Here is a 23,874-nt window from a genome sequence, read left to right as displayed (position 1 = left end):
AAAGTCATTCTCCATCCAGCTTTGTTCCATTGCTGGTGAGGAACTGCGTTCCTTTGGAGGAGAGGTACTCTGCTTTTTAGAGTTTCCAGTTTTTCTGCTCTGTTTTTTCCCTATCTTTGTGGTTTTATCTACTTTTGGTCTTTGATGATGGTGATGTACAGATGGGTTTTTGGTGTGGATGTCCTTTCTGTTAGTTTTCCTTCTAACAGACAGGACCCTGAGCTGCAGGTCTGTTGGAGTACCTGGCCGGCCGTGTGAGGTGTCAGTCTGCCCCTGCTGGGGGGTGCCTCCCGGTTAGGCTGCTCGGGGGTTAGGGGTCAGGGACCCACTTGCAGAGGCAGTCAAAACTTGGCAGTTTTATTAAGAGGTTAGAGGGTAGAGAAAGATCTTGGAATCCTAACCTACCAAACTTAGAAGGCTCTTCAAAGATCATCTGCTCTAATTGCTGCATTTTTTGCATAGGGAAACTGAAGCTCAGTAAGGAGATGCCATTGGCCTAATGTTATTTATGAAGTCAGTGGCAAAGCAGGAATGGAACTCTCTTTGGGTCCTGAATTAGTCAAAGTCTTCCACTCACAGCACCTGGGGTTCTTGAGTGAAGGTTGAAGCATTGTGGAAATTCAGGGGCACATGCTTCTTCCCTCTTTCAAGAACCATGATAACATGCATTGAAGTTGATTTTGCAGATATAAAGCACTTCAGGCCTGTTGTCTCAGGTCATTGCCATTACAGCTCTGTAAACTAAGTCATATTTATCTCCATTTCCCAGATAAGGCTAATAATACCAGGGTTAAGTGACATGCCCAAGGAAAAATAATCAGTAGGTAGCCAAAGAGGGTCTTGGGCTCAGGCCTGTTGCTATGTGCAGTGTGTCACTCTACCTCCTATTCCTCGAAAGGTGCTCCACTCTTTTAGAAAATCATGCAGAAAAGGCTGCGGTAGAAAATAGAATAGCTCCAGGATCCAGGGACTGGTACAACAGCTCAGGACCTTTCATTTCTCATAGTGGAAAGAAACATCTAGAGCAGGGGCTCTTTATCCTTTCAGACCTAGGGTCCCATTTTATCACAAATACTTTAAAGTGTCCCTTCTGTACTGAAATGAAACTTATGAATAATTTAACACACCTACACATATGATTTTTAAAAATTAATTCAATACCCTAACTATAAGGAAAAAGAAATAGTAGCTTATAATAAAATAATATGTAATTTGGTTTGTCCACACTTGGGTCCATCAACACCTGTAGACATAATGTAATAGTCAAAGCTTGTACCTAACTGCTGAGTCACCCTGAAAGTGACAGCTAAAATACCAAGGAGTACAGCTGTGTGTCTCTCTAACACCTGGAATACACAGGCATTGCTGTTAGTAAGGTGACACTCAAAAATAGTGAACAACTCTTGGTAAAGTTCAGAACAAAATGAAGCACATTCTTCTCTCAATCTACATGGCAATTACATTCCTGTAAGATTTAGTGCATATTAAACCTTTACAAACAAATACTACGTGTTTACATAAAATGGATTCAGGTTCTAGGCTCAGAAAATTACAAATGATTTTTTTTCTCCCCTAATGAATGTTTGGCAAAACATGCAAAAATTGTGCAGGATGGGGGATAATTCTTTATGTGGGACTCTTAGCAGGTCACTAAGTGTCGCTAGCCCTTGACCACAACTACCCCCGCACCATCCCGCCCCCGCAACAACTGTATGAAAGCCAAAAACTCCCCGACGAATTCCGAGAGCATCCTGTGGGTGTCGATACTACCCCTGCTGAAAAACACTGATTTGGAGGTTTTCTCTGAGAAGCCAGGCATGGAAGAGGGAAGGCTCAGACCTCTGTTGTCCCTAGATGTTTGGATTTCTCTCAGTTTTGCTTTTGATGAACATAATTTAATACTAAGTTTGGATGATGCTTAGTCTTCAGACTTAAAATTAATGCAATAAATGTTGACCACGTGTCCTTTATTTTAAACACTGTTCATCCAGGGGATGGAAAAATGAATATGACCTGGGCTCTGCATGCATGGCTTTCCCTTTATCATATTCCAAGGGTGATAAGCCATACGAAACCCATCATCTAAGACTGGATGCATACAAAGGCTGGGGCTTCAGGAGAGGTGGAAGTGTGAGCCCAGGGGACCAGGGCACGCTTCTACGAGGAAGCACAAATTAAGTGAGGCCTTGAATACCAGGAAGGAAGTTTTCAGGTGAAAATAGGGGGAATGAGCAGCTAGCTGTGGAGGGGACAGTGGGGACGGAGATGGAGTTGGGAAATTGCAGATATGTTCAGGGAGCCCGAGTAGCTCTCTATGGCTGGAACATGGTTTTAGGGGAGGAGAGGAGACACACATCTGGAGAGGTTGGTTGGGCAAACTGTAGAGGACCTGGGAGGGAGGACTGCTGGGAGGGGAAAGAAGGGAGAGAGGAAGCAAATGCATATTCCATATTAATTTTAACTTCTTGAGGAAGGTCCCCAGTACTATGGTAACCATCACATACTTGATGGATGCTACTCAGTGTCTGCCTCCCCCACCGAGCTGCAGGCTCCGTATTTCTCTAGTTGGGCCTGACACCCTGCAGGCTCAGGTTTGGGATGTGGAAGGCTTTTGGACCCGAGGTGAACTGGACTCTTTGGGCCAGTTCTCTGTATCTAGGTGAGCCAGTGTGCTGAGGCCAGAAGCGGGGCCTGGGAGTCTGGACTCCTGGGTTGGCCTCTGACTCGCACATGCCAAGAGGCCTTGGGTGGGTCCATCTCTTGCTGTTCCCCTTGTCTGTTCAGTGAGGGGCCTGAGCCCACAGAAGAATCATGTCCCCTCCAGCTCCTACGTTCCCGCCTTGTTCCGTCAGGTCACCTGTTTAGAGCCTGAGGTCATGACCTGAGCAGCACTGCCCCCTGGTGGCAGCTGCTGGATGGCAGGAGAGACAGTAGTACCTTCCAAGTCCAATCCCCCTACCAGTACCACCTTCCAAGTCCAAGCAGAGGTTGGCCCAAGCTTCAGTGTCTGTCTTTGGGTATGGCTCCAGAGCAGAGGGGTGGGCAACTCGGCAGAGTCAGTCCCTTCCCAGGGGACTCCCAGTAGTGCTTCCAGTGCCTTCCCATGACCACCCACCATCACTGAGGAAAGTCCCTGGGACCACATGACTTCATGGGTCATTCTGTCCCTGGGATTGGGCAAGGGGCATAGGGGGAGGTGGGGCTCAGGAAATACCGTCCTCCCTTATCTTCATCATCATCACCACCACAAAGCTCTTGGGGTCTACGAGCACAGGCGCACCTGCCTTATCCTAAGTCCTCACGGTAACTCTGTGGGGTGAGGCTATCCTCTCCCATTTTATTGATGGGAAAACTGAGATTCAACGGGAGGAGGAGATGGCCCCAGGGCATCAGGTTTTTCCTCGACCTCTATGCCACTCCTCTGTTCTTAAGCTGCCTGGGGCTCCTGCTGCCCACCGGATGGTGTCCTCATGCCTTGACCTGTGAGTCACAGCCTCTAAAGCCTGATTCCACCAGCTCCAGAGTATCCCCTCTACTGCCACTTGGAGCCTGGGCACTCTGAGGCCAGCCCTCCACCTGTGCTGCTGGTCTCTGCCACCTGTGGGGGTGGCAGTAACAGCTAACACATGCTCTGGGCCATGGTTTCCAAAGCTTTCTTACATCCACCATCTCATTAAAACCTCACTGCAGCCTGTGCCAGAAATATTTTTATTAAACTTACTATAGAGATGAGAAAAACGAGGCTGAGAGAAGGGAGGGACTACTTGGGGCAAAAGCAGGTCCAGGACTCTGGCTCCCCCTGACCATAAGCCCAAGACCCCGACTGAGCCTGGACAACCTCTGGGACAGGGGTGAAGGGTGAGAGGCTGAATGTGGGGAGACTGGCTGGCCCTGGAAGCAATTTGTGTTTTCAGGTCTCCCTGGGAGCAGGAAGACTGCTGTACCCAGGAGCTGTCTCCAGTGGCCCGTCTGTCTTGGCCCCTCCAGCCAGGCCCCAGCCTGTGCTGTGGGTCTGAACCAGGCCTCCTCCCTCTTGCTGAGATCCTGCTGTGTTCTGACTCCAGCCAGTCCTGTCTCTCACTGTTTCCACCCATGCTCATCTGTGTTTTTCTGCCTCCCCACCTAGGCCTCTTCCGATGACTCCCTTTCATTCTCCCCCTTTCTCTCTGCCTCTCTCTTTGCTTCTCTGTTGCTGTCTCCTACTGTGTCTTCACTCTCTCTCCATCCATCTTTCTATGTGTTTTTGTCTCTTTTGCTTATCTTCTCCTTCATTCTTCATCCCCACCCTTGGTCACCATCCTGCTCAGCCCCCTCGTCCCCCTCCTGGGCCTCAGGGCAGCGGAGGTGAGGGAACACTGGGAAGGGATGTCTGGGGACCTGCAAGTTCCCAACCCTTCCTTGCCTGGGAACTTGTGTCTTCAGGTTGGGAATTTTATCAGTTTTTTTGTGGCTTATCAGGGAGGAAGAAATGAAAACTAAGAAAAAACAAAACAACGACAACAACAACAAAACAAACCAGGAACTGTTTTGCAAGCCCAGAACCAACTGATATGAAACAGGATTTTACGAATATTTTCTGAAAATAATTTCATTTTACGATACCGTAACAGTGGCCGGCCCAGCTCCCCTGGCTGGCGGCTGCTATGAGCAGCAGCTGGAGCCCCTACCTCCTCCCCTCCCAGCCCAGCTCAGCCCATCCCAGCCTTCATTCTGTCCTGCTGGCTAGGCCAGGGTGCTCCCTCTGCCGCAGCACCCCTAGAAGGTAGTTGTGAGGTGGGGGCTTTCTTGCCTGCCTGAGAGAGCCCTGCAGCTCCCGAGTCCCTTACCTCATGAAAGCCCAAGGCTGGCAGGTCTAAGCTTGTTATTCCCATTTACCTGTAACCCAGTATTGCTACTGCAAAGTACCTGGTTAAGACACTCTTGGCACCCTACTCTGTGGCTGAGGTTCCAAGCCCTCCCAGAGTGCATGGGCTCCCTGGGGCTCACACACTTGTGATCTTGGTCTCCAGCTTGCAGCCTCTGCTTTACCCCATGTCTACTTGGGTGCAATCAGTGCCTTCCATGGTACCACCCTGCTCCGTCCCAAATCTTCACAGGCCATGAGGACCTAGTGGAGACTGGCAGAGCAGTTGGGGGAGGGGTTCTCATGGCCACTGTGAAAATGACTGCTGTTGGCAAGTTTTCTCCCCATCAAGATGTTCCTCCTCCTTCGGTTTCTCTCCATTTGCCTAGCTCCTGACTTCTCGTCCTTCTCTCTTGATTCCTTCTGTCTCCTGCTCTCCTTTTCAGGCGTAAAATGATAAAATTCCTACCCCAGTCATAAAGAATATCTTCTCTCTACCTCCTTTGAGGTGGGAGACAGTGGTTTTCCTTCCTACCTCAAGCCCCGGTAGAAGCAGTCTTTCAAAGAAAGATGCTGCTCTTTCTAAAAGGTATTTTAGTGAATACAATTTGCTCCACTTTTTGCTCTTTTTATGCAGATAAGGAGACAGAGGTCCGAGAAGGGCAGAGCTTGCCCAAGGTCACACAGCAGGCCAGCTGAGCTGGGACTGAAACCCAGCACCCGTGGTCGTCATCTCAAGAGTCCGGCTGCTGCAGGACATTGTCCCATGGTTCCTCTGAAGGGCTAGGCTGTTGAACCCTAGATGTTCAGGGACAGAAAGGCCTCAGAGAATGTAGAAAGATGGAGAGGGAGTGAAGACCTGCTGCCGTACGGAGAGCAGTGTGTCAGGAGCTCTGAGGAATCCTTTGCCCCTCCCTCAGCCACCCATTCCGTCATGTCTGAGAGCCTATTTCTGGGCCACGGCCTCTCCAAGGAGTAAGTGAACTGGGGACTACAGCCCCTAAGAAAGGACAAGACCTCATTTGCTCACTGAACTTCTGGGTGGATGGACGACAGCAGCCTCCTTCCTGTGTGTGAGGGGCAGAGAGGCCAGGGGTCACAGCCGCAGCAGGAATCCTCACACCATTGACGTCAACTCCTAAAGACCATCATCGGGGGTGGTGGGGAGTGCGGCAGGGCTTCTCTGGACCTCTGCCCAGAGTCTGGTGGGTGGGACAGAGGTCTGGGCAGGCTCCTGGACATGGAAGAGGCTCACTGTGTTGGGCCTCAGTCGCTTCCTGACTTTGTCCCCCGCCTGTGAAATGTGGATGCTGGATGCATCCTTGCCCACCTCACGGGCCGCAGCCCACACCTGACATCGTGGAATTGCCGGATAAAAATGAGGAGAATAGGCCTGGAGCTGGACTACTTGGGTTCCCAGGCTGGCTCCAGCATTTATAAACTGTGTCAGGTTTCTTAACCTTCCTGTGTCTCAGTTGCTTCATCTGTAGACGGAGACAAGGAAGAGCAGCCGCGTGAGTTAAATGATTTAGTATTTATAAATGCCTAGAACATTGTCTGATGCATCATAAATGCCCAACAAATGTTAGCTTCCAGTTGCATTGTTGTCACCGTATGTGCAGGTGGGGCCACTGTGTGGAGTCCATATTCCTCTTAGTAGGAACCAGAAGAACTCAGTAACCATGGGCAATAAATCGCCTCTGGTAGAGGCTTCTGGGGCTTTAGAGTACAGTCCTCTTCCTCTCTAAACTTCTCAGTGACCTGTCCCTCCTTCCCCCCAATTCCAGTGACTAAGTCTCTCCCGGGTGAAACTTGCGGCAGGAATACCTTGTGTGGATCCCAGTCAGCTGACACTGGACGGTATGCTGTGCTGTGATAGAACAGATATGACATGTTGTATTTGAAGTCTTCCCTTCTTTCTTTCCTCTTCATTTACTCCATCATTCTTCCACAGGTCCCCGCTATACATAGTGTCTATATGGCATACATAAACCACTGTGCTGAGGCTGACTTCACAGAGAGGCAGCCCGTGGCCCTGGCACGAGGAAGCCAAGGGGCAGAGTGAGCACTGCAGATCATCTCAGCACAACCTTAAGTGCTCCAAGGAACAGCGAGCTGTATGAACAGAGGGAAGACATGGCTTGGGGAGTTGGGGAAGTCTGTGCAACAGATGCCATTGGAGCTGGGTTGTGCAGGATGTGTAGGAGTTCAATAGAGCAATGGGTGAGGCATAAAGAGGAAAGTGTGGCAGTGCTGTGGGAACAGCAAGTGCAGGGGTGGCGGGTGGTGAAGCGGGGGATGGAGTTAGAAAACACTGAGGCTGGCAGTAACTCTGGAATGTGGAATGCTGGGGAAGACTTGGCAAGAGGCGGCTTTCTTGTAGGAGGCATGGGCAGGGACCAGATCTTAGAGGGCCTTGTGTAACCTTTGTCAACATTGAGGAGACACTGAAGAATTTTCAAAGCAGGGGAGATATGTGATCATTTTTGTTGGTTGACAGCGCTCTCTGGCTGCTGAAGGGAGAGTGGACTGGAGGGGCCTGGCTAGGTGGCAGGGGCTCAGGTAAAAGGTCTGGACCAGGGTGGAGCAATGGGGGATGAGGGAGTGTGTAGGAAGAGCTGATCGGGAAGAATCAGTAGGTCTTGGTGAGTGAGAAAGGCAAAAAAAAGGGAGACTGCAAGCCTGAGCCCCAGATTCGAGCTGTGTTTAAAGTCCCCGAGCAGCTCCTTCTCCACATTGTTGGGCAGCTCAATCTGGCTGGGGAGAGGGTATCTGGACCTCATTTGGCATGAGGCCTCTCAAGCCACTGGGCTCCTGCTGAAACCACCCTCCCAAAGTCTGCCCGATTCTGTGCATGAAAACCGGGCTCATTCCAACTCCTCTGCTCCACTGCAGGCCTCGGCCCTCACAGCAAAGGCAATTTTCCTGAACGTTCCCTGGCAGGAAGAGGGGAGCTGTCACACAGAAACACTAAGCCATTGGATTCATAATATCTTTTATTAATATATTATGCTACAAAAATATTTTTGGCAAAATAACATTAATAGCATCTTTCTTTGTCTTCTATTATACTCTTAAAGGACTCTTCATGATAATTCACAGAGGTGAGGGGCAGAGGTGATAAGAGAACAACATCATGAATACCTTTCAAATACATGAATCTGAAGCCTGTGTTGCACAGTGAATCAACTTGGGGACAAGCTCTGTGAGGCTCAGGAATGGCGCAGGGGCTCCGGCTTCCTCTGTTCTGGGCTAGAGCCTCCTTTGGCTGAATCAGCCCCTGCCCACCCCAGCCACTGGGGACCCAAGATGTTTGAGAGCCCTTTGTCCCTGGCAGCTCACCGGAAACATCTTAGACTTGGATCCTGTTCAAAGCCCACTTTCCCCACAGCAGGACTGGGATGAAGGGGGCCTTCGAGGCATGCCACTCTGTCACCTTTCCCACCTCCACATGCTTTCAATCCCATGGCAGCCTGTGGGTCCTGGGAAGAAAGCCAAGCACCTCATCTCCATGGAGGCCCAAGATTGTCCATGTCACCCCTGCCCTCCAGCCCTAGAACCGCCCAGGCAGGAAACAAAGTCTTCATTTGACAGATGAGGAAGTGAAGGCTCAGAGAGGGACAGGAACTTGCCCAAGGTCATCCAGCAAAGTGAAGGAGTATCCAGAGTATCTCCGGAAAGGAAGAGCCCAGCTCCTACCTGGAGAAAGGGTGAGGATAGCCGATGCTCCCTGGAAAGAGCCAAGTAGGGGGTCAATCAGTTCTCGTGAACCCTTTCTTTCCTCCCCTGGGGTCAGGGAGTGGGGCAGAGCGGGAAGGAGCTCTGGGCTGGGCTGCGGGCCTGGGTTCCAGTTCACTCCTCCTCCACCTTTCAGAAGTTCCCCCACCCAAGGGCAGCAGGGAAGCCCAGCTGGGTCGTTGAAGGGGGCGCTGTGAGGGGTGGTGGTGGTTGTGGGTAGAGTGGGGAGGCTGGACTTATTCCCGAACCTTACTGGTTTAGACAGCCAGCGGGGTGATTTTTTTTGGCTGCTCAGATGAATTTCTGGAAAAATAACAATGTTCACAGAACCTGATCATTGCAGAGCCAGGAGGGACCCTCAATGTCATCTACACCAGGCCCTTGCCAAGATGTCAACTCTCCTACCACTTCTTCAGCCAGTAGGCACACTGCCCCTGCTCAAACACCTCTCCTGATGGGAAACTTGCCACCCTCGGGGGCTCCGGGCCATCCCCAGACAGCTTTGGCTTGGTGGAAATTATTCCACTGGCGGAACTAAGGTCTGCCTCTGTCCTTCTTTTCTGCCTTCATTCCTTTCTTCCTTCCCTTCTTTCTGCTTCCTTCTCTTCCTCTTTCTCTCTCTACACATCTGTTGGGCACCACCTTTGTGTCAGATGAGGATACAAAAACAAATTTACATGACCCCTGACATTAAGCTGCTCACAGTCCAAGAGAGGAGCAGATACACAACTAGACAGTCACAACACTGGGCAGTGGGTATTGTCATAGATGCTAAGCAAGCACAAAGGAATGAGAGGGGGCTTCCTGGAGGAGGTGCTATCTGTGTTGATCCTCAATGGATGAGCAGTTACAGGGGAGAGAAGGGAGTTTCCAGGGGTAGGGAGCAGCATGTGTGAAACATCCTGTCTATTCTAGAGATGACCGCACATCACGCTGGCCAGGCACAGGGTAAGAGACATAAGAGACGTGGCTGGTCAGCAGGGTTGGGTCATGAAGGGTCTAGAGGACCCTTCATGGGTGAGGCTGAGGACTTTGGTTCTTATCTCACAGTCACTGAAAAACTATCACCAGCCCCAATTCTGCTGTCTGCCACACAGGATGCCATCAAAGCTGCAATTCCCTGGAGAACTTCTCTTGTCCTTCACAGCATTTTCAATAGACTTTCCTTTTGGTAGAAGGACTTTCCCTCCTATTTGGGATCCACTGTGACAATAGCCCTGGGCTGGAGATTAGGCAAGTGGGACAAGGGGCCTGAGCACCTAGGCTTGCCCAGGTCTAGCCGAGGCCAGGAAGTTGTAGATAACACAGTATTTAGCACAAAGAAAATATGCTTAGGGTCTTTCAATGCAAGGACAAATTTGTTCATAGCCAGCACAAGGTTCCATGCTTCCTAGATCCCAGATCTTTGACTCTCAGGGCTGGAGGCGCCCTCAGCAGCCCTTTGCAGCTCCCTGGCAGCCTGATTCTTCTCCCTCCACTGTGGATGACAGGGCTCTCCCTGTCTTCATCTGGCTACTAGTGCATCAGACCCACCACTGGAGGAAGACCTGGAGACATGGCCATTCTGACATGCCCCAGAGAGCCCTTCATCACACAGTCAGCTTTCGTGAGAGGTAGAGGACCCAGGGCCACACTAACATGCTGCCCGACCTTAAGCAGATCACTTCACCTGCTGGGTCTCAGGCCTTTCATCTTTCCTGCCTGCCTCACAGTCAACAGAAAAGTCTAAGAAGTGCACACAAATATCTCAGAGGAACAGGAGCATTTTATGAGGCTAGGCACAAAGAACATTTTTGGAAGAAATGTCAGTAAGTGGTGGATAGATCGTGTCAAAGGTGTGGGTGGCTGCTTATGGAATGGTGGTTCTCTGGCTCAGGATGAGAGACTTCAAGTGCCCCAGCCATGCAGATTCCTGCATATGTGCCTCAAGTCTTTTGGGTCATAAGTCAGCAAGTTGAGTTCATTTCAGACCCTGGCCAGCTGGTGGTCCTCAGGGATCAGCAAACTTTGGCACCAGATGTCTGACCACATTGGCTCTTGCTCTCCTGTAGGTACATGTCTACTCCATCAGTTAGTCCAGCCATCTTTCTTTAAACACTTGAATTAAGGTAAGGAAGAGTTTAGGATCCCCTAATATGCCCAGAGGAGGGATCTGGGAAAGACTAGGGCTGAATCTTCCTGAAGTTAGGGGCCAGGACGACATAACCTAGCATTGTGCTGCTTGTCCCATCTTGATAATGAGTTCCTCTGGGCCAAGGAGAGTGGTTAGATTCAGCTCCACTACAGAGTCTGGCATTGCGTGTACTCAATAATTACACGCTGCATTAATTTACCTTCTTGGCTCAGTGCCTGGCACAGATCTGGGCACATGGTCAGGTGTCTGGACTGTTTACCCAAATGCTTCATCTTTAATTAACCTCAAGCTCCATCTCAATACATCTCATGCCATACTCTGCCCCAAACAGAGAGGAATCTGGCCTGTGTGCTTCTAATTCCTTTACACTTATCTCATCCAAATAGTGCTCTGCACGATCCGTTTGATGTCCAACTTCTGAGCCTGCTTTATAAGTCAGCTAAGCCCCTTCCCGCTCAGAAATAGGAAGTCACATTTTTGCCAAGGATAAACCAACTCCAGCCTGGACTGAGGTCAAGTTCAGTTTAGAGCATGGTGCCCACGGGGCTGGCTGGGCCCTCTAAGGCAGAGCTCCAGTCTCCTGCCAGGTCTCAAGCTCAAACACGTCCATCAGGGCTGAGCTGTAAAGAATTCAGCTGCCTGCCAAGATGCCCGTGGGACTCCTGACCATCCCATGAGCTGCCCAGAACTTGCCATCTCAGAAGGGAGAGAGCTGCCAAGCTGGGCAATATGGCACTGGGGCCAATTAGCTGCCATCAAGCCTGCCAGGGAAACCCACGAAGCTGTAAAGTTGGGGTGTACTGGGCTGGGAGTCAGCAGGCCCACCCGGCTGTGCAGTCTTGGAGAAGTATCTCCTCTCTGTGGGCCTTATTATTCCTCCTACTGTTACTATTATCCATCAAGTGAAGGGTCCTTTCTGCTGTCAGGTTCCAGAACTCTGTAATTACTGAGGCACCTGCCCCGTGGGGTTTCAGCCTGGGAGTTAGCCCACCTGGGTCCTCTGTCTCCTCAACCACCACCTTGAGGAGCCAAGGGGCTAAAGTCTCTCAGAGTCCCTGTCACCTGCCTCCCCACTTGGCTGCTGTGCCTCCCCAGGTGCCCCACAGCTGTGCCCACCTCTCAGCCTTTGATTTGGCAGGAAAGCTTCTCATGGGCTCCAAGATCTGGCAAGTCAGGATATGCGACACGTGGCACATGCAGTTGCCAGAGCCCTTTGGCCAGAGGGGTCAACATAACCAGCCGGCCAAAAGGTTACTTGGTGGACTGAAAGCTTGTGCTGGCCCCAGTTTGGGTGAGATCTGCCTCCCTTGGAGCTTCCCTGGCAGAGAGAACGCGGCAGAACAGGGAGCAGGAGGCAGGAATTGTTTTGCATCACACTGATCTGGGGCCACATCCTGGCTGGGGGATCTTCAGCAAGTCCCTTCACCTCTTTGGGGGGCTCAGTTTCCTCATGTGTGAAATGGGGATAGTCACATCTCACAGAACTAGCGCAAGGATCAGTGAAGCAAGTGTGCAAAGTGCTTGCCACGCTGCAGGCTTTGGACAAATGGCAGCTCTCATTACTATTAACATCATGTGAGGCCTAAGCCCCTGTCTCTAAAACTGCCCTCCTGTGCCCACTGCAGTCCCTCGGCCCAGCTCAATCCATTTAGCCAGGACTTCAACAGCCTCTCCTTTAACCCAAGCTGGATTCATGACACCAGAACAGAGAGGTCTGGATTTATGTCCTTGCTCTCCCACTTGCCATGTGACCTTGGGCTACCCACCTGGTTCTCTCTGGATCTCAGTTTATTCATCTGTTCTGTGGGGTGGGGACTGCTTTTCTCAGCACCAGTATCCCACCTCCCACCCCATCCCAGCACTTTGGTTGAAAACACTTACCAAGAGCTCTGGAGGGCCAGTTCATAGACACTCAGGGGTTTCAAAATAGCAGCATTCTCTTTCCTAAATTGTCTTCCCAGGCCGCAGGTGCATCCAGCGGAGGGGAGGATGGCCAGCTTTCACACCTCTGGCTCCCAAATCCAGCTTCACAAAAGCTAAGCCTGTCTGCCTGCCCCTCCTGCTGAGGGCCCCACAGTCAGAGAAGCCAAACCCAGACCCAGGAGGCTTCGGTGATCCAAGAGCAAGCCAGTCCAGAGCCACAGTCCACAGGAGGTCACTGATGTCCCGGGTTCCCCTCCCGGGCCAGCACTAGGGCTAGGGGGTTATAACATAGGCCACATAAAAATAGTTTTATCGGTAGAATAAATACATTTTTCTCTTTTAATATGGACATGTATTTTACAAAAGAGCCCCATAGCACTATGGGAAATTAAGATCCTTCTACAAAAAAGAAGATGTAACTTGGGTAGAGTAAAGCTCTAGAGTGTCTAGCCAATCCCATCTGGACTGCCCTCGATGTGTTGGGCACCCCTGGAGGTGGTGGCAGGAGCAGTGGGGTGTGGCCGAAGACCCCTGTGTCATTTCTCTGGCTTCTCCACTTGGGGTGGCCGAGGTCAGGAGGGCCCAAGGGTATGCAGCAGGAAGCGGACAGCGATGGTGGTGGCGACGGTGGGGAGGAGGCCCAGGGCGGGTGCCGAGCTGCTGGCGGGCCCTGGTGGGTCCTGCTGTTGTAGCTGGTCTGAGAGCTGGAAGAGGGGCTTGGCGGTCCCCGAGCTGTGGGTGGGCTGCAGGGGCAGCGGGGGCGGCGAGGCGGTGGTGCTGGAAAGGAGGAAGCACATGGCAGAGTGACCATCGGCAGCCTGGTCCTGGGCAGAAGCCTTGGGGCTCAGATCTGATTTTTTGAGGTCTATTTTGCCTCATACAATGGAGAAGGGAACAAGGAGCTTGAGCAGGCAAACCGGGCAGCCCAGAGCCACACAATCAGCCTGGCTGAGCTCCAGAGTCCACACGGACCCCCTATGCCAGGCTCCGGGGGATGGGCCAGGCCCTGGCAGCCACAGGTTGTCACCTCTCAGCCACTCAGATGTCACCACTCGAGAGAATGGGTCCTAGGCAGGAAGAATAGTGTTTTGGGGAGATAGATCTGGGGTACCATGGGGTGGTCAGTCATCGAGGTACACAGGTGCCCTGCCTGCTGGCTGCTCTCCCCTTGCAGACCACCAAAACACGCAGAAAACAAGACAAGCAACCCCACCGCGTTCCCTGCCATCATCATAACTACCGCCTGTTGAGCATCCATCATGAGCTCAGCACTTTACAAGCAATATTTCTGGTCCTCATAACAAGCCTTCAAAATGGGTCTCATTGCTCCCTTTCCATGAGTGAGAAAACTGAGGCTCAGAGAGGCTGTGTGGTGGCTGGGGAGGCTACCTGGTGGTCAGGTCCCAGAGGAAAGTGGGAGTGGGACGCCATGAGGCAGGAGCCCTGGGCCTGCCTTACTTTGCACAGCTGCAGGATATGTTTAGTGAGAGTTGCAGTCCTTCACAAATTTACAAAAACAGAACCTAGTTTCGGAAATAACAGGTGAGATTCTTGGCTCAAGAAAGCCCACGTGACAGAGAGAGATGGAAGGAGAGTCAGGGCAGGAGCCAACTGGAGGCTGACCTGAGCCCAGCACACGGTGGCCTTGGGAAGCTGGAGGCGGGGGCAGGGGGTACTCAGGGCCAGGTTACTGGCTCAGGTCCAGGAAAGAGACACATAGGAAATGGACAGGCAGAGAGAGACAGAGGCTAACACAGGGACTGAGGAGGGAGTGCACAACTACAGAGGCCTAGCAGAGAGGTCAGCAGTCTGACAGGAGACCTGCGGACGAGAGGGACAGGCTCTGGGATAGAGAAACAGGCTGGGCCCAGAAGCAATGGCCATGCCTATCCTCGAGGAACCCTGAGCAGGCAGGAGGCAGACAGAGATGCAGATGCAGACAGAGGAACCCACAAGCCCCGTCACCCAGAGGGGAGCACCGGGGGGCAGCAGGTAGATGAAGGGAAGGCCATGAGGGCCTCCCGGAAGCAGGGAGGCCACAGTCAGCCTGAAAGGCAGAGTGAATTTAGTTCGAGCATGGGGAGGGCACTCCTGGACGGTGAGAAAAGAACGTACAGAGCCCTGCCCCTGCACCAGGCTCTGTGTGAAGCACTGGCCACTCCTTAACCTTTGGACCTCACAACAACACTGGGAGGCAGGGATGACTGTTGTCCCCATTGTACTTAGGAAGAAACTGAGGCACAAAGGGGTTACGTGGCTTTCCTCCAGGATACAAAGCAGGGCCAGGATCTGAACTGGGCACACAGTAGGTGCTCACTAGCAGATGGGTGGGCAAGAAGCTTGCCCTTCCCTTTGGGCTGGCCAGCCTAGAAGGTAGGCTGTAGAAACAGGGCAGGGCAGGCTTCATGGGGTCTGCAGCATGTGTGCCTTCCTGCCACGCGTCCCATTGCTTGCCCCCCCTGGACAGGCTGCCCTGGGTAACTCCGGGCTGCATTTCCTCGGGCTGGGCCGTGAGGTCCTAACAGCTGGCCATAATCACATTGGTGAGAGCCTGTAATCATCACCACCAGAACTCAATCCAGGCCACCGTCCTGGCCAGACGCCTCTCACACAGCCCTGGCTCAGCCTCAGCTAGGCCGGGTGGGCAGGGGAGGGAACCCAGGGCCACCAAGCACATCCCGAATCCACATGGGCTCTTGGCTTGGGAGCAGGTGTCCAAACGGCCTCTGGCACTCTGTCCTGGCTTGATGTATGTCATTAAAGAGAGGGGTCCTCACTCACTGCCCCATCCCTCTCTCCCTCTACTCTCTTCTGGTGATGCTCTGGCCTTCAGAACCCCCCGCAGTTGCATAAGGTTCCTTTCAACCTGGTGTGATAGGTGCCATGATCTTCTGTCTTTAGAGAGACTCCAAGGAACTATCAGGAGGGGAGGGAACAAACTCTTGTTCCACCCAGAGGATGCAGGGATGGCGTTTCTGAGTAGAATGTGTGTGTGTGGAACGAGGGGGAGGGCCAGGTGGCTTCCAATGTCCCTTACACACCCGCAGAATCGAGCACGTTGTGCCTCCCACCCCGTGCCAGCCTGATCTGGCCTGACTGCCCTCCCCTTTCATGATTCTCTCAACACATACCACCCTCTCCATCACACCTACAGTCTTGCTGCCATTTTCCTTTGAAGCCTCACCTTTGAAGGCCAGACTCAATGCCCTTCCCCTGGAGGCCTTCTTTGATCTGCCTTCCATCCCTCAATGCCACTTGGGGCAGTTAAGGCTTCCCCCAAACCTTGTACATTTCTCATTGACCTCTCTGTGTTGTAGGTCTCCATTTATTATACGTAGTTTGCATGGGTTTCTATATGTAACGTGCTTTGAACAGTGCCTGGCACACAAGAAGTGCTAGATGAGGTTGGCTATTTTTAGCATCATTATTAATATTTTTGTGTCTATGTCTCTCCTAATAACACCTTCCATTTATAGAGCACTTACAGTGTGCTGGCAGACATTGCTTGGTGCTATACATGTGTTATGTTATTATTATTCCCCTTTCTAAGGTGTGGAAACTGAGCTTGAAGGACTTCAGATTTCTTGCAAGAGACAGTGTCTCCCCAGCCTGAGACAGGCCAAGGAGCTGTCCCTGACTGAACAGATGAGCAAACCCCTGATGGAGAGCCCATGAGCGAAGCGTGGGTGCTTCCGGCTGAGATCTCTCAAACCCACAGACGGAGGCTTGCCAGGCAGGGACACTGAGGCCTCATCTGGCCTCAGCCCCTGGAGGGGATTAGTGCCTGTGCCGGGCAGGGATTATTACCTCAGCCCCTTTCCTCCCTTTCTTTTCTAATGAAAACAAAAACAAAAATAAAAAAAAGAAACCCACATACAAAACACAAGAAGTCCATAAAAATGTCCTCCTAGCTGCTGCCCCATCTTTTCAGCCTGAGGAACTGTTGGTTTGGTGGGCTGGCTTCAGGACAGCAGGCTGGTGTGCCCCTTGAGGTGCCCGGAGCTGGGGCCCCCACCGTCAGAAGTCGAGACCAAGTAGGAGTTATGAATACTATGTCTCACAAGGCGCCTAAAGGCATTTTCTTTCACACTTTGAAAACCAAAGATGAAAACTCCCGCTTGGAGCCTGAGCAGGCTTTTTATTGCTTGGAAGGAGTCCCAGAGAAATGGGGCAGGACTGGTGGGGGGGGTGGGTGGAGGACAAGCCCCTCCAAATGCCCCCAGCCCACCTCCTGAGCCTGACTCTGCTCACGAAGCTCAGTCCCCCAGTCCAGATCCCCACCCCTTCCTAGGCTCACAATGGGGGAAACTGTCTCATGGCAAAGTGGCCTCAAAGCCAAACCAAACACTGCAAGTGTTCCCAGGCTCCCCAGATGGCTGGCACCAAGAGGCCACGTCGGCTCTGAGTCAACAGGGACCCCAAATTGGGGAAGAGGCCCTCTGCTTGGGCAGACGGCAGAAACCTGGCTCTAGCCTGTAGTGCGTTCCTGGCTTGCTGTGTGACCTTGGGCAAGTGCTATCCTCTAGACAGACCTCGGTTTCCCCATCAACACAATGAACAGGAACTGACCCATGGACTTTACAATGTTTCCTAGCAGCAGAAGCCAGAGCGAGACCTTAGGTAGGAGCCCAAGGCAGAAATCACAAGCCCAAGGCAGAAAGCAAGGCTGTGTGTGTCTGAGACACTGTCAGTTGTCTGACCATGAGGCACCTCCAAGGGGCTCCCTGGAGCAGGGGTGGATCTTGGCACTAGAGGGTCTCTGAGAGCCATCCCAGTCTAGGTTCCGGGCATCCCGGGCCTTCTTGCCAGTACAAGGGGCTGGTGGGCTGTGTCCTGACTGACCTCCTTAGAGAGCTTCAAGGAGACACAGAGAAGACCGGATTTGGGGCGCACAGGGCCTGGGTCACAGGTGGCCCTCTGCCTGGGGATAGAGATCTCACTGTGATCACTTAGCGGAGACCCTGTTGTGATTCCAATCTGGGCCTCAGCCTCCCTGGGCCAAGCAGGTCGGATGAGAGATCCAAAGCAACTGGTTTGCCTGCAGCTCTGGATATCTAGGACTTTGGGATATCTAGGGCTCCTCCCACCTCCACACCTTTGTCCACATGATCTTCTGTGCTGGGAATGCCTTCACGCTTTGCTCAGCCTCACTGGGCCATGACTGATCAATTCCATCTTGGGCACAGGGCAGACAGGCTTGTTTTCTAATAGCTTCATAGCAAACCGTAGCTGGAAGGGCCTGTCTGTCCCTCAGATGGGAAACTGGGCCCAGAGAGGAAACGGGACTTACCAAGATCACTCAGGAGAGCTGAGGCAGGGTCTCTGGACTGTGGCTCCGGGGCTCTTCAGTGGCACCACACTGGGAGCCATCTGTCCCTGGCCATGACACGAGACTTTTCCTCTTCCTGTCCCTCACTAGCACTAAATGCAGTATGTGCCCAACATGTTCCTGTTAAACTGGGGGAAGTTCACAGCACCCACTCAATGCCTCATTTAAGGGTTCAGGCCGAAGGCCCCTTCTGCTAGGGTAGGGGGCTGGTCATCTCAGACCAGAGACTCTGAAAGTCACAGGGGTCAGTACGAACTGCAACTGTTACCGAGTGTTACTGGTGGTCTGATGCCAGCTTAAAGCTTACGAGCATCATCTCACATAATCTCTAAGCCTCAAAGCAAGTAAAAGGGGGGACTGGATTTGAACCCCATTCTGCCTGAATTTGTCTGTTTTTATTCATTGGATGATCCTGCTTCTCATTCTTGTGGGGGCATCTTCTACCTCTAATCTGATGGGGTCATCTTCTGCCTCTAATCTGGTGGGATCCTGTCCTCACCTGGAGACTCTGCCCATCTCGAACCATCCCAGAAGGAGGCCTGGTTGTGCTATGGGGAACTGGAGCTGGAGAATCTGGGGGCAGGAGGGAGACACTGCGTCTCTTCCCCTCTTTGAGAGCTCTAACCATCTGCTCAAACTTCAGGGGAAGCTGAGACCCAGAGGGCAATGACCCTGAGGCACATGTGTCCTGCACCCCCTTCTCCTGCATGGTGGAACCCACCAAGGCTCTGCATCTGTCTTGTCACCCACCTCTGTGCTCTGCTTTGGGCCCTGCCTGGCACTGGGAAGGTAGTCTCTTCCCTACACCTGGCCAGCATGACTTGCCCAAGGACTTCCAATCTAGATGGCCCAGACATTCTGCTCCTTATTTATGAAACTCCCTTTCCTCTCCCATGTCAGCTGTGGACTTGGAGAATAAGAGCTGGCATGACCTCCAAAAACCCATCAAGGCCCTAACTGCACAAAAGGAGAAACTGAAGGAGTGCTACAGGTCCCACACTGCACAGAAATGACCTCTACCCTGTTTTAGAGCACCCTGGTCACAGCCCTGCCCTTCCCCCAAGCCTGGCTCTCAGAGGTGGGGGTTCCCCAAGAATATTCTGCCACTGTACAGCCATCTGTGGACACACGCTTTGTCTGCCCTTTCCATGGGTCCCCATAAATCATCCTGCCATGGGCTACTGCTTCTCTAAACTTCCTTCAGTGTGTGTTTACATCTCGGGTAATGATGGGCAAGGGGGAGGCCAGCCTGTTCCAGGTGGCATCCGGGACAGGCGCTCCAGGCTCGTCCCTGGCTCACTCCCTCCTTCTCACACTCGCTCCCAGCCCAACCCAGATCTGATCCTCACGGCCTCCCGGCCTAGAGCACGAGTGAGGACTCGCAGTCTGTGCTACTGTGTCAGGACAGGGGCACCCACCGGCACTGCGTAGAGGAAGGGAGGGCTTAGCTGGGCTGGGGAGAGGGGGAAGGGCAACCACATGGTGCTGGGTGATGACAGTGACCCTTAGAATCAGGCAGGTCTGCCTGACTCTCTGCCTGGCCTTAGGCAAGTTACCTAACCTGCTGAGTCTGTTTCCTCTGGTATAAAATAGGTCTACCTTCCACAATTCTTGACAGAAAAAGGGACAGAATGGAGGCAGGTATCTGGCACAGCAGGGGAAGTTTGACAAATATCCACTGGCACCCCACTCCAAGCAGAGAGAGGAGCAGGATGAAGGTGTGGAGGTGGGACGGGACACCTCGGGTGGCACACAGCCTGGTGAGGACAGGGGCAGCAGACCCCGAGGAAGCAGGGTGATGGCTGAGGCGGAAAGAAGGTGAAGGCCCTGCATCTGGGCTGAGCAGCAGTGTGGGGGGCACTGTAGGACCCCAGGCCGAGGAGCAGCCATGCAGGAGGGCACTCGGGGCCAGGATGACAGGTGCAAGATGAGCTGGGAGAAGTGATGGGGAGGAGGGGATGGCTCCAATGGGGTTTCGGAGAAGAAAAATGAGAAATGGGAGTAAAAGCTTCCCCAAAAATGGTTTTGTTAGAAGGACTATCAATGGGCCCCAGGTCACCCCCAGAGAGCTCTTATCTGCTTCTCTTAGAAAATTGGAAACCTGGGGACTGCAGGAGGGTGGAGTGAGTCCCCCTGGGAGCAACGGAGGCTGTGCCCTGCACCTGGGCCTCTCAGGGAGCTCAGGGCCTGCTCCCCTAGAAGCGGCAAGAAATTTCAACAAACAGCCTGCCAGGCAGTGGTGGAAACTTTCTTCTCCAACCCAACCAGATGGAATAAAGTTAGCCAACTGCAATTTACCTGTGGGGATAGAGAAGGGGCTCCCTTCTTGCCAAAGAAAAGCTGTTTTCTTCTCCTGAAATCAGGCTCTGTGTTTTGGAGTTATGTGTTGTGAGAAGGAAGCCGTTTGGAGTCATTTGCTGAAATTTACCTTTCAGACATGGTTAGGGGCTGGAGCTCCATTGCTGGAGCTGACAGCCCAGCTTCCCGTCACCCTTTGGGCTGGCCCCACCACTGGCCAGGTCTCCTGATCACCCTGGTGTGTTGATCAGGGCTCTGAGTGACCAGCCTAATTGGAATTTTTAACGGGCTGCCAGCTCCTTCACTTGCCTCAAGCCTCCTTGGCAGACTGCAAACCCTCCCTGCCACTGACGAAAGTGGCTCTCAGTAACTCTATGCCCTCACTCCTGATTAGAGGGGGGAGGCCCATGCTGGGCACATGACCCAAATGTGTCATAGCCAATATAGCCACAGTAATGCCTCTGCCTTAGGCAGGCAGGGTGATATGGTTAGGCTGTGTCTAAACCCAAATCTCATCTTGAATTGTAACTGCCATAATTCCCATGTGTTGTGGGAGGGACCTGGTGGGAGATAATTGAATCATGGGGGCGGTTTCCCTCATATTATTCTTGTGGTAGTGAATAAGTCTCATGAGATCTGAAGGTTTTATAACCCCTTTCGCTTGGTTCTCATTCTCTCTCTTTGCCTGCTGCCATGTAAGATGTGGCTTTGCTCCTCCTTGCCTTCTGCCATGATTATGAGTCTTCCTCAGCCATGTGGAACTGTGAGTCAATGAAACCTCTTTTCTTCATAAATTACCCAGTCTCGGGTATGTCTTTATTAGCAGTGTGAGAACAGACTAATACACAGGGCCAGGTTCTGCAGAAGTACACTTCTCAGTAACCCAAGGTTCTCTGAAACCAATGCCCAAAGGATCAATGGGCTTGACTCTTATTTGCTGGAAGTCTTTTAAAGACAGTGTGTACCCCACAGTTTATGATAATGGGCTGGACCATGTCAACATTTTGTCATTGGCTCTGAGACCTGGCTATAGGAGATTCATGAAGTGCAAAGTGCAAGAGGCAGCCCTTGATTCCTTGTGGGGACCCTGGTCAAACCCTCTCCGACTTGGGCCTTGGTTCACCATCTATAATGCAGAGCGTAGTCAGGGTTTCCCACAGCTGCTCAGAAGTATCTCCAGGTGTACACGCAAAATACAGATTCCCAGGCCTTTGTCCTCCACATTCTGATACATGAGGTCTGCTGTGGGGCCTGAGAATCTGTTTAACAAGTAGCCAAGGTGATTCTCTCTAGGGTTTTGGGGGAAAATCCTGGATGGTGATCTCTAGGGTCCAGATGGAGAGTCTGAGGCTCCCTCTGATAGAGACTCTGAGATGGAGACTCTATGACTGCTGAGCATGGCATATTCAGGGCTGGGCCACTGCAGTGGGTAGGACTCTACCCCATCACTGACAGTCCCTCCCTGGGACATTCCCTGTGCTCTAGCAACACTTTTCACTAAATATGGAGATTCCTGCCAAAAAGTGGAATCTAGGGAAACTCCTGTGTACTGAGATTGCAGGCACAGGTTGGAAGACAGCATCCTGGTCACAGCAGGACTTTGGTGACAGACAAGCTGAGGTGGGTGGTAGAGGTGGCAGGAGGGACATATAAGAAGAGGACAGAAGGGTCTCCGTACATTAGGATGATTTCTTGTATCTGCCCATTTTCAACAAGGTATATCACAAATCCCCCATCCGCTCCCAAGATGGAGCCCACAGCTTCAATGGCATTGATCACCATCTGTCCCATCTCTCTCTTAGAGCACGGTCTCCTTTGCAGCCTCCCTGCCAGGGTGTCGGCTACTCACACCTTCTAGGCACAGGGAGCTCATGCCTTTTGGCTTAGCCAACTTGTTCCATTTTCTCCTAGTTTCACCTCCAGTCCATGGGACAAATGGTGCCCTGTTTGTACAGGTGTGTCCCAGGAAAGCTGAGTGCAAAGCAGATTTGTGCACTGTGCCTGAAGAAAGCTTCTATTTCCTCACCTTTAAGATGCAGAGAACTGTACTTGTTGTTGAATTGCTTTTGTTTTGAGAATAAAACTAAAAAATCAGATGTGAACGTGCTGTATAAAGCCACCTGCCACACTTCCTTAGAGCAGGGCTGGCCTGACGACAGTGTGCTCAGCTGTGGGGGGTTCAGGGTATACTACCCCGGGTGCAGATGCCCAGCTCCTGGGCAGACCTGCCCTCCCTGGCTCACCTGTCCTCGATGCGGACCCAGAGGTCATTGAACTGCCGTGGCCGCTGATGTGTGCTCTGCCTCTTGTGCCACTTCCTCTGCCGGCCAAACTCCTCCAGCTGGCTGAGGCTGTCGGGGAGCAGGAGGTGTGGCGACAGGGCTGGATCCTCATCCTCAGGTGGGGCGGTGGGGGTCACGGAGGGTGCTTCGGGGACAGCGGCAGCTGGGGTCACTGGGGCCGGGCTCGTCGAGGTCCCCTCAGGAGAGGGCGCTGGGCTCTGGGGGGCAGGGCTGGAAAGAGGTAATGACACATGGGGCACGTGTTGGAGAATGTCATCCATGTGTGGCGGGGAATACAATCCAATTCAGTGGGAGTTTGTCATGGCAGGAGAAAGTGCCAGGGTGCCCCTGCTGGGCCCGATGACAGCAACCCAAGAAACCTTGTCTGGTGCTGAGAGCCAGTGCTTTGAGTCATGCTTTCATTTGTTTAGTCGACGGATATTTACTGAGCACCAACCCTGTCCCAGGCACTTTTTTAGGAGGTAGGTATCAGCATGATGGAAACAGACAATGCCTCTGATCTCTGAGTTTACATTCCAAAGCAGAAGACAGAGAGTAAAACAGAGGATGTCAGACACTGCCAACTGCCGAGGAGCAAATGAAACAGAGACAGGTGTGAGAGTGGGGGTGAAGGGTGCTGCTCAGGGAAGGTGGTCTGGTCACCAGCAGGTGATATTTGAGCCCAGGCTAGGATGAGGTGAGGGAGCGAGCCCTGGGTAGGTCTCTGGGGCGTATCTGAGCTTGGTCAGCGTCTCATTTATTCAACAACTCTGGCTGAGACTTTAGGTGAGTTTAACCTCACTGTGCTCAGTCTCCTACTCTGTGAAATGGGGGTGTTGCAGCCTGTATCTCACAGGGTACTTCATCAGGATTATGAAGGTGAACACCGGCAAAGCACCGAGAACAGTGTCTGGCAAATAGTAAGCAGCCAAAACATTTAAGTAATTAATATTATTAGCATTGTGCATTCATCCAACCTTCCATTCATACATTCAATACACATTTCCTGTGCATCTTTTCAGTGGAGCAAGGACAGTGTTAAGCAGTCAGAGTTTGAGCTGGAGGTAGACTGATGTGGGTCCACAGCCCAGCTCCACAACTTGCAGGCTGTGTGATGAAGGGCAAGTTATTTAATCATCTCAAGCAGCAATGAGCTATAGCACAAGAATAATACTACTACATACTTCACGGGGTTGTCATGAGGATGAATGAGATGAGGTCTTAACACAGTGCCTGGCACATAAGCCTCTCTTGGATGTTGGCCGACAAGCAAATAGACCTGGCTGTCAGGCAGGTGCTAAAGTGTCATTTGTCACATTGTGGAATT

At 52.2% G+C, this 23,874-nt stretch overlaps 1 protein-coding gene across 2 annotated transcripts in view; it reads right to left on the bottom strand.

The window, feature by feature from the left end:
* Positions 1–7,821: 7,821 nt before the first annotated feature.
* Positions 7,822–23,874, bottom strand: part of TRABD2B (TraB domain containing 2B) — a 237,065-nt gene continuing 221,012 nt past the window's right edge. Inside the window, exons 6-8 of one of the 2 annotated variants that reach the window (XR_008514901.2) lie at positions 22,509–22,778; positions 12,597–13,415; positions 8,486–8,573 (exon numbers count right to left, since the gene is read on the bottom strand). Coding sequence is in view for 1 of the 2 variants with exons in the window: in XM_024240341.2 (XP_024096109.2) it covers positions 13,211–13,415; positions 22,509–22,778 (475 nt within the window). In the remaining variant the exon portion in view is untranslated. Of the gene's footprint in view, positions 13,416–22,508; positions 22,779–23,874 lie in introns of both variants that reach the window. The other variant, XM_024240341.2, reaches the window with a different exon arrangement.

This window comes from Pongo abelii, chromosome 1 (assembly GCF_028885655.2).
Source record: "Pongo abelii isolate AG06213 chromosome 1, NHGRI_mPonAbe1-v2.0_pri, whole genome shotgun sequence".
Classification (NCBI taxonomy): Eukaryota; Metazoa; Chordata; class Mammalia; order Primates; family Hominidae; genus Pongo; species Pongo abelii.
The sequence above is the reverse complement of the archived record's forward strand: the minus strand, read 5'-3'. Positions and strand labels throughout refer to the sequence as shown.